Source organism: Lethenteron reissneri, unplaced genomic scaffold (assembly GCF_015708825.2).
Source record: "Lethenteron reissneri isolate LAM-NWPU_2019-01 unplaced genomic scaffold, ASM1570882v1 scaffold_1576, whole genome shotgun sequence".
Classification (NCBI taxonomy): Eukaryota; Metazoa; Chordata; class Hyperoartia; order Petromyzontiformes; family Petromyzontidae; genus Lethenteron; species Lethenteron reissneri.
This window is the reverse complement of record NW_026891307.1, coordinates 1-10966: the sequence shown is the minus strand read 5'-3', so window position 1 is coordinate 10966 and position 10966 is coordinate 1. Positions and strand designations below refer to the sequence as shown.

The 10966-nt window shown below is 49.6% G+C and overlaps 1 protein-coding gene across 1 annotated transcript in view; it reads left to right on the top strand.

Annotated features, from left to right (window-relative positions):
- LOC133362675 (prominin-1-A-like) overlaps window positions 1-9580 on the top strand; it is a gene marked incomplete at its 3' end in the record, with an annotated part of 34438 nt that extends 24858 nt beyond the window's left edge. The window contains exons 16-18 of the mRNA XM_061581598.1: window positions 3835-3919; window positions 4185-4331; window positions 9509-9580. Of these exons, the coding sequence (XP_061437582.1) occupies window positions 3835-3919; window positions 4185-4331; window positions 9509-9580 (304 nt within the window). The remainder of the gene's footprint in view (window positions 1-3834; window positions 3920-4184; window positions 4332-9508) is intronic.
- Window positions 9581-10966: the final 1386 nt, after the last annotated feature.

The window sequence follows — 10966 nt, the reverse complement described above, 5'->3', positions numbered from 1 at the left end:
TGTAGTGATAGTAGATACTGCTATCGAGTTGGTAGATACCGCTATAGTAAATACTTAAACAGTCAGTATATACCACTACAGTCAGTCAATACTGCTACAGTCAGTATATACTACTATACAGTCAGTACATACTGCTACGGTGAGTAGCTACTAGAGTCAGTAGATACTATTATAGAGTGAGTAGATACTGCTATAGATTTTGTAGTTACTACTATAGTCAGTGGATACACTATAGAGTTAGCAGATACTATACAGTTAGTCGTTACGAGTATATAGTCGGTAGATACTACTGTAGGCCCAGTAAATACTACTATGGTCAGTAGTTATTACAGTCACTAAATACTACTACACAGTCAGTAGCTACATATGGCTCAGTAGATACTACGGTACAGTCAGTAGATACTACTACAGAGTCAATAGATACCACTTCCTCTGTTGTATGTGAAGTGTTCTTGAAGACGCGTGGACAACGGGGTAAGGCACACGTATTTATTTACACAATGTCTTTACAGTACTGGAGGGATGTATCGGCTCCCTCACCCGTACAACTGGGAATTCACCCCTAGCTAGCCTTCCTAGCCGAGTCCTCCGCTAACGGGCTAGGGGAGGCTGTCTGGCCCGACACTGGTTAGTCGGGCTACGGTACCCGGAATCCCAGAGGTCTGACTCTGGTTCCGGGACCACGCCACTGGCTCCAGCCTGCACTGCCCTTACAAGGGCGGTGTCCCAGGGGGAGTCCAGGGCCTATCTGGCCGGTCTTCTCTCTTCCCTTAACTACTCTAAGACTGAGCCCCGAGCTCTCTGGCTCAACCCTTTTTATACCCCCCTAGAGGATCGAAACCCCCCTCACGCCGTCCAGTACGGACGTCGTTGCGGGCACCACCCCGTGTGCTCACGGAGTCCCCGCCCACTGTGTTTGTTTTCCGTTAGCCCTTATGCAAACAGCCCTACACAAACAGACCCTCTGTAACAGCCCTACATATGTAAGGTGTTGTTAGTATATATACCTACGAGGGGTAAAGATATTTTTTGAGGGGGGGGGGGGGGGGAGACCGCAATTTTCGGAAACATTTTGACATCAACTATTTACCCCACACTCTCACACACACACATACACTCACACTCACACACAAACTCACTCTCACACTCAGACTCACACACACAGACTCACTCTAACACTCAGACTCACACACACAGACTCACTCTAACACTCAGACTCACACATACACTCGCTCTCACACTTTCAGACTCGCACACACTCGCGGCGTTGCTCCGTGTTCGGTGGGGGGGGGGATGTCACGAGTGGGCGTGTTTACCTTCCCCCCACCCTCCCCGATATCTTCAAACAATCGCGGAGATTCTTATTCCCGTCGAAAAGCTACGAGGTTAGTCACGCAACTTCACAGCTCAGTTAAAACATTTAAATATTTATGTTTACTATTTTGTATCACTCTTATATAGGGATTAAGTTATGTTTGATGATAGTAAATATACACTATGCACCACGATTTTTCCCTGGGTAAAAAGTGTTATTTTTATATTGCTTAAGCCTCCTAAGTATATAAGATGGCTATTATTCCCCATACATGTTGCTTTTGTGACCAGAACTTTATATAAAGGAAAGAATTACACAAATGCACACGTTTTCTCCTAGCAAAATAGGTCCATTTGTAAATATCACTGTCCGTGTCAAAAAAAATTAAGTTTGAGGGGAATTTTATCCCATTTGTAACTTTTGAGATGTCAGCGTATAGAAAATAACACTTACTACCCAGAGACTAACACATGTGTAGTTTTTGGTAAAAAAAAAATATTTTTACGATTAAAAATTTGGTCACTGTCTGTATCTCAAAAACTAAGTTTGAGGGGAATTTTCTCCAATTTGTAACTTTTGAGATGTCAGCGTATAGAAAATAACACTTACTACCCAGGGACTAACACATGTGTAGTTTTTGGTAAAAAAATATATATTTTTCGATTAAAATTTTGATCACTGTGTCTCAAAAACTACGTTTGAGGGGAATTTTCTCCCATTTGTAACTTTTGAGATGTCAGCGTATAGAAAATAAGACTTACTACCCAGGGACTAACACATGTGTAGTTTTTGGTATAAAAAAATATAATTTTACGATTAAAATTTTGATCACTGTGTGTCTCAAAAACTACGTTTGAGGGGAATTGTCTCCCATTTGTAACTTTTGAGATGTCAGCGTATAGAAAATAACACTTACTACCCAGGGACTAACAAATGTGTACTTTTTGGTAACAAATGTTTTAAATATTTACAATTTTTGACAACTTTTTTTATTTAAATAAATAAATCTCTTTAAGCTTTCGCTCCAGCTTCTTCACATTTGCACTCTCAGTACGGGCGATATTCAATGAGATTATGTTTACTCTCACACTCTCACACTCACCACTCACTCTCTCTGACTCACACACACACACACTCTCAGACTCACACACACACATACACTCACTCTCACACACACACATACACTCACTCTCACACTCTCAGACTCACAGACATGCAGAACCACTGCAGTTGGAATGGTTCCGTGCGAATTGGTCCATTGCGGTACACAGTTGCATGTCACATTGCCGAGCCATTATTTAGTCGGCAATGAAGTTATTGACCGAAAGGCCCAATCCTCGCCCCCCTCTCGCCTGGGCAGCTCGTTCCAGGGAGTCCAAACAAGGAAAAAAACAATTATCAGCCTCAAGAAGACTAAAGCAAATATAAGGCCAAAACTAAGTGTTTTATTGTACTCGGTGAACACACCTTTTATTACATTCCTAGCTATCAACATCATCATCATCTACTGCTGGATGAAATCCTCTCCAAGTTGTGTGGTTTTTTTTATCCTGGTGTATGTCATGCGAGTAGATGAAACAGTTGCATTTACATAATTTATTATTTCAAATTGGTATAGTAGTATTCTTAGGTTTTTTTCGGTAAAGTTACGTAGGTAAAACATTTTAATTAATAAAAGTTATCGTGCTGTGACGGTTCCACCTGAAGACGCAAGCTTGTATTGCCTTCGAAACGTCGTGATTTTTATTTTATTAATTAAAAATTTTTACCTACGTGACTTTACCGAAAAAACCTAAGAATATGAATCCTTGCAGTTGTAGTGACATAGAACGGTCACTACTGTGTCGGCCCGTACGAGGGCTGGGGGCCCTAAGGGGGTGCCTGGGGGGTCACGTGGTGGAGGGATCCGGACCTTCCCAGAGGTGGGGAAGGGAGACGTGGCCTGGGAAGGGAGGCGTGGCCTGGGCAGAGCCAGCCACGCCTGGGCGGAGCCGGCCACGCCAAAGCAGATATAAGCGTGGTGTGAACGCGGAGCGAGGCTGTTGTACTGTACTCCGAAGTGAAGACATCATGGGTCGTCGTCCTGGGCCAGGCAGGCCGTTGCCTGCCTGGTCCAGTCTGTGTCGCGTTCCAGAGTGTTAGTGAGTTGAGGAAGGTGGTCACCACCTCATGTACAGCGTTATGTTACTTACCGTTTAATAAATAGTGTTGCCTCCAAGCTGCGTGTGTGTGCACCTAATTCGAACCCACTACACAGTCACGAACGCTTCAAATCTAGAATGGTATAATAGTCTTGCTGATGAAAATACGTCTGGGAGCTGAATATCAATGTCGAGGTCTGCTAGCCACGAGGGGACTGCGGGAAAGTGCACATACACCTTGTGAAGTGTTTTGGAGGTACGGAGAGACGAGAGTTGTTGTATCTTGAACCCGCCTTCTCTGAGGCTGACTCAATACGAATGCGAGTGTCTGGAATCACCGCCCCCGCCCCCCCCCCCCCCGCCCGTGTGTTTTTACAGTGATTGCAAAAGTAACACAGGGATCCATTCTGCTTTTCAACTCTCAAATCTATTCAACTTGGACAGCCTCCTAAACATCACTCGGGTAAGTGCATGTTCACGGAAATGCGCCAACACTGTGATTTGGAATCCTCGTACGAATCAGTTGATATTATTTATGTGCGGTTGAATTGTTTACGTGAGAATACGCCGTGTTATCTTTTTTCCTCGTGATCGGAAACACGATTGCACACTCACCGTTGTATTACTATTATACAGCAGGCTTCTTTTGAAATGTTGTGCGGGTCAAAATAAACCGCCTAATTCCGGTGTTCTGTCTCCTTTCCACACCGCCACCTGAAAACCACCAGTATACGGATGACATCGCAAGCAAATTTGACCCCATCAATGTGAACCTGTTGGACATGAAGCTGCTGGAACCCAGTGTCAAGCAGAGCCTGCTGGACTTCGCAACGACTGGAATCGGCAGAATCGACTTCAGCGCATTCAGCGCAGAGGTTCTGTGTCCGTGTCGTCATCTGTGTCCGTTTTGTCATCTGTGTCTGCGTCGTCATCTGTGTGCGTGTGGGGTTCACTCACGGCGTCACACATCCGATGGTCAACTTCTCATTCATGGTCATGCATAACACCACTTTTACACTCGCACTAATGGCCTCTGAAGATCGAGAGAACAAAACTTCTGAATACCCCCCCATAGGTTGACTCAGCCTTAAATAAGTTAAGCTGGTGCAGCATGTCAACATCATTGCCGGAGAGGCAAAGGTGGCTGGTTACGTGAGGTCCTGGCCACATCACCGCTTCTTGCGCCTTATAGGTCTGAATAGGTGCTTACTTAGAGTACTTGTTTCTATTCATAGGACTAAATGGGGAGATCCATGTGTATGTGCATGTATTCAATATTGCGTGCCTGTGTAATGGTTCTGGAGACACTTGTAGAGGTAACTTCTTTATTACAATTCAACACTCCAACAGTCCTGATACTCTGTTACAGCCTAGGTACACAACCTAGGTACACAGCCTAGGTACACAGCCTAGATACACAGCCTAGCGACACAGCCTAGGTACACAACCTAGGTACACTACTCTGGCTACGCTCTGGGGTCCTCCGGCTACAATTACCCTAGGGGAGGCTATCTGACCCGACCCAGCCAAGGTGCGGGTCTGGACTCTGGCTTCCTCGGAACTCGCACTTACACGGACGTAGAGCCGGGAGTCCCAGAGTCCCACCACTGGCCCTCACAGCGTCCCGGCCCTTACAAGGACAAGCGGGATGAGGGTGTCCAGGGTCCTAAGCTGGCTGGCTGGCGGGTCTTGGGTCTTGAGCTACAACTGGCCCTGATCGGCCAGGGAGCTCCCCTTTTATGCCTCGTCCCCAACGAGGGGTGGGGTTGTGTGCGCCCCCAGGTATCCCACAGAGCACACACAGCCCCCCCCCCCCCCCCCCCGTTGGTGGCGCCAAGGGGCTTAACTGTCTGGGGTGCCTGGGATCCTAGCGCCTGGCGCCAGAGCCCCCAGTAGCCCCTCCCCTCTTATGGCACTACACCTGCTGAGAGGGTTGGCGACTATCTCTTGAGAAACTTGTTCATCCTGGTCTGCGGTCTTCGTAGCAGTCCAGCTTTTATTGTCTGCGAGCGGTCTCCAATGTTAATTGTGCAAAGTGCAATTGCGAGAATGCGTTTGCTCTTTCGTTCTTAGCGCATGGCAACCCACTGCTGCCAGCTGATTGGTTGCCGTAGGGAAACAAAAGCCCCCTGAACTATTGAACCTCGGTGTGTAGGCTGATTAATTTATTACACTAAAGTAGCCAAAGCAAATAGGTGGATCAAAAAATCTGAGCGCGGTGGGATTTATCAAAGTGAGTTGCAGTAATGAAAACAGAGCTTTGTAAATGTCCAAAGCCAATGGGCCCATAAGGCCGATCAACATTAATTCCCCCCCCCTCCTATGTGGTGTCTACGTTAAAGCTGGCAGCTCATCATAAGCAATGAATGGGCAATTAAGCACCGCACCATCGGCTTGTGAAACACAAAGCTGCCATACGCACCGCAAGTAGGGGTCAACGACGTAGCCTGATGTCATGTTGCTGATTGACGGCCTGCGATACAAGTGGCGTAGCGCAATTCACGACTCTGAGGCAGGTTGCTGTTAGGGGCTCACGCCAAGTTTGTTAAGGGCTCACGCCAAGTTTGTTAAGGGCTCACGCCAGGTGGTTAAGGGCTCACGCCAGGTGGTTAAGGGCTCACGCCAAGTTTGTTAAGGGCTCACGCCAGGTGGTTAAGGGCTCACGCCAGGTGGTTAAGGGCTCACGCCAGGTGGTTAAGGGCTCACGCCAGGTGATTAAGGGCTCACGCCAGGTGGTTAAGGGCTCACGCCAGGTGGTTAAGGGCTCACGCCAGGTGGTTAAGGGCTCACGCCAGGTGGTTAAGGGCTCACGCCAGGTGGTTAAGGGCTCACGCCAGGTGGTTAAGGGCTCACGCCAGGTGGTTAAGGGCTCACGCCAGGTGGTTAAGGGCTCACGCCAGGTGATTAAGGGCTCACGCCAGGTGGTTAAGGGCTCTCGCCAGGTGGTTAAGGGCTTACGCCAGGTGGTTAAGGGCTTACGCCAGGTGGTTAAGGGTTTACGCCAGGTGGTTAAGGGCGAGGCTCCTGCTGGAGAGGCACAGAGAGAAGAACAAAGCTGTGCACGTGTCGTTCCTCGACCTTGAAAAGGCATTTGACAGGGTCCCCCACGACCTCATCTGGCACTCGCTTCGATCCCATGGAGTCCCTGAAACCTACGTGCATTGGGTGCAACTCCTATACAAGAACGTCACCAGTGCAGTCAGGTGTGCAGTGGGCATATTACCGCCATTTCCCATCAGCGTTGGAGTGCACCAAGGATCGGCCCTGTCACCACTCCTGTTTATCCTGTGCATGGACACAATCACTGCCGACCTGCACACGCCCCTGCCATGGTCAATTCTCTACGCGGATGACGTCCTCCTCACAGATGAAGAGAGAGGAGAAGTGGAAAGACAAACGCGCCTGTGGAAGGAACGTTTGGACGAAAACGGGATGAGGTTCAACATCAAAAAGACAGAGTATATGGAGTGTGGCCCCCAAACCGACGGCACCATCAGCATTGACGGAGAAGATCTGAAGAAAGTGACGGACTTTAAGTACCTGGGCTCCACCATCAGCTCAGATGGTAGCATCACGACTGATGTGAGGTCACGAGTCAATGCGGCATGGATGAAGTGGAGGAAAGTCACCGGAGTCCTCTGTGATAGGAAAATGCCGGATAGGCTGAAGGGAAAAATTTACAAGACCATCGTCCGACCGGTGGCACTCTATGGATCCGAGTGCTGGCCAGCCACAACTGTACACGAACAAGCTCTCCACACCATGGAGATGAGGATGCTCAGATGGAGCCTCGGACTCACTCGATGGGATCGTGTCATGAACGAAGACGTTCGGAAGCGACTTGGTGTGGCCCCCATTGCGGACAAGATGCTTGAGGCAAGGCTTCGGTGGTACGGCCATGTGATGCGAAGTGAAGAGTCATCAGTGGCCAAGACTGCCATGCGTATTGAGCCAGAGGGCCGCCGTCCACGCGGACGTCCAAAGAAGCGATGGATGGATCGAATAAAGGAAGACATAAAGACGGTCAACGTATCCCCTGAAGATGCCCTGGACCGAGCCAAATGGAGAAGACAATGCCGAAAAGCGGACCCTGCGCCACAGCGGGAACAACGCTAGGAAGAAGAGGTTAAGGGCTCACGCCAGGTGGTTAAGGGCTCACGCCAGGTGGTTAAGGGCTCACGCCAGGTGGTTAAGGGCTTACGCCAGGTGGTTAAGGGCTCACGCCAGGTGGTTAAGGGCTTACGCCAGGTGGTTAAGGGCTCACGCCAGGTTTGTTAAGGGCTCACGCCAGGTGGTTAAGGGCTCACGCCAGGTGGTTAAGGGCTCACGCCAGGTGGTTAAGGGCTCACGCCAGTGGTAGGGCCCAGTTAAGGGCTCACGCCAGGTGGTTAAGGGCTCACGCCAGGTGGTTAAGGGCTCACGCCAGGTGGTTAAGGGCTCACGCCAGGTGGTTAAGGGCTCACGCCAGGTGGTTAAGGGCTCTCGCCAGGTGGTTAAGGGTTTACGCCAGGTGGTTAAGGGCTCACGCCAGGTGGTTAAGGGCTTACGCCAGGTGGTTAAGGGCTCACGCCAGGTGGTTAAAGGCTCACGCCGAACCAAACCAGCCTAGCCTACAACTCCCCATGGGACAGGGTACCGTGATCCCTACAACGCCGGCTAACTCGGCTCTCCACCCTGCCCCGGCCCGGGACTACCCCAACCTCGGCGGAGTAGCCTCCCCTAGTCTCGTGTGAGGATCACCTACCCGAGTCCCCACTCCTACCCCCGACGAACCCCGGTTCCATCCCGGGTCCCCCTTTAAATACCCCCCTGGGGCATGACGTCACCGTCACCCACGGCCCCCCGCCTGACGTCACGTCCCGCGACGCCGCTCTCTACGAGGGCGCGCGTGACGTGGTGTCACCCACTACACCTGTACACGTGTGTAGGGGTGTCAGGGGAAGGATTCCCACCAATAGGAGGGTTAGTGGAACAGTGACAGGAGAAGGGGGAGGGCTAATCGAGGAGACGTGAGGGAGAGCACGGGCGGGAAGAGGGGAGCGAGATTGAGACGGCTGGGGACAGCTGTGGATGGGAGAAGGGGAGTACAGGACGAAGCCCCTGCCACCTTGTGTCGGCTTCTCCTTCACACACGAGAAGCATTCATTGGTGCAAGGTGGCATGCTGTTAGATAGTTTTAAAAAAACTTCATATTTTACTGGGTAAAGCTGTGTAATGATGTTGGTGTTTGTGTACACGTATAATACAGTTTCTTTTTTTTTTTTACGTAGCCTTCCATTCTTGGAAAAATATAATTACACGTGCCCATCCGTTTTTGTTTTTGCTTTGAAAGGATTCGGGAGGTGGTGGGGGGGGTGGTGGTTTGTGGAATTATAGCCGCTCTCCGCAATGAAACATAAATATCCCACGGCAAGAGGTCCCGGGCAGTGCTTCTCATGGCCGTGAACACTGCGGGAGGAGGATCGTGGTTGCTAAGACGATATGATGCCGGTAGTAATAATAAACTATCAGCGTGATGCCCTCGCTCGTAGTCCCGGCTCATCTGGCTGTGAACAACAGTGACCCAAACGCAGGGGCAGTTCCTGGAACCCACGCTGCAGTTTAACTGCACGATGCATTCGTTGAGAAGGACAAAACACAACTTGGGAATTGCATCGTGGAAGTTTTTTTTTGTTTCGTAAATTACAATCAGAAATATAAATGGGCGATGTCCTCACTTTGTTGATTAATTGAAATATCTCACTGAGGTGGTAAGGAGGTATTAACAATCAATGTCTTTTGTAGTGTGTGGAAAATACCACAGCCCTGGTTTGTGGGAGCCATGGTCCATGACTGAACATTTGCACTGCCAAGTTGTCTAAAGCAAGCGTTTCCAAACCCCTTGAACCACTGCGTCACTTAGACATCGTGATATGTGCCTTCAATGATTGCATAATGTCCAGTTGGAAATATTGTGCTGAAATAGTTGGGTGGGTTTTTATCTGCTGTGCATGTCGTGCCGCCTGGTCTAGAACATTGCACGTTAAAGTTTGTGTTTTTAATTTCCTTACAGCTCAACAAAGGCATTTCTGAGGTTGATCTGCTTCTGTTTGCCGATGAACTCAGCGAAAAAGCTAAACACCTGGTGAGTGTTGTCAAGCTTGTACGCTTTCATTTTCTCAAGTGTATTTCTATTTCAATGCTTTGAAAAATCTGCATGTGGTTTCACTCAGGTTTTTCCCAGCTGAAGTGTGGAATGAGCCAAACTAAAGTGTGCAGACGCATATGGGATTTTAATCATAGCTAACGTGTTATGTTTTTTTAAATCTAATTCACAGTGCTGCAGTGTAAAACCTATTTGAATGCTTTTATGTACATAAATGTGGCCTTTCTGGTAAGACCCTGAATGTATCTATTTAAAGTTAGCGTAAATGGCACGAATGTTTAAAGTTGCGATTTCTTAATCTCATTCATGTGTTGACCTCTCGGGGGGGGGGGGGGGGGGGGGGGGGGAGAAGAGTTCTGGGAAAAAGCAAGAGTTTGATTTAAGAGAGTTGGGTTTATACTGGGTAGGAACCTCCTGGTTACACCAGCCCACAGGGGATTATTGTGTCGGTCGTGCAGGGAGGGGCTGGGTGGGGAGGGAGGGGCTTGGTGGGGGGTGGGAGGGGCTGGGGCTGGGTGGGGAGGGGCTGGGTGGGGAGGGGAGGGTGTGGCTGGGTGGGGAGGGGCTGGGTGGGGAGGGTGGGGAGGGGCTGTGTGTGGCTGGGTGGGGAGGGGCTGGGTGGGGAGGGGGAGGGTGGGGAGGGTGGGGAGGGGCTGTGTGTGGCTGGGTGGGGAGGGGCTGGTCACCCCGTGGTTGCCCTTATAAAACTCAACGTTTAACCTACTCACGCCGGCTTGTGCCCGCCCTCACAGTCTTGGCATATTGCGGAATACACCACGCCGCCGTTACCCTGCAGGCCATTGACCGAGCAACCCAACGTTCCTACCAGCTCCCTCCGCAGGAGAAATAGTGTTTATTAACGAACGGGAGGGGGCAACTCGTTTGGTCAACTCTGTTTGGTTGTGCGCGATGATTTACATTTGAGTTTCACGATCGACGTTTGCGTGCGACTGTGACCGCAGAGGCGAGGCGCTGGTACGAACGCGCAGTGCGGGGACACGCGGCGAGCATCCGCTGGATTCACTACAACCAAGTGGTGCTTCTCAACAGCAGCGTGGTGAGCACTGTGCCCTGCTGGTTACCTGCCTTGCGCCCCCTTTGCTCCACCAATGTTCGGCATTGTACACTTCATCGCAGCGGCTTGGGTTGCGCAATAAGTATGTATGTATGTTGAACGTATTTCTCACCGTACATAGCCAATCGTGCTATTCGGGTGTGTACACCTTACCAATGGTTTGTGCTTTACTCATGGCTGGTTTACACCATAACATGGCCTGGGTTTCGATTTAAAGCTTTTTTCACGTAGAATGGAAATAATAAATAATAAAAATAAAACATTAACATAATTCTCACGACGTTTCGGAC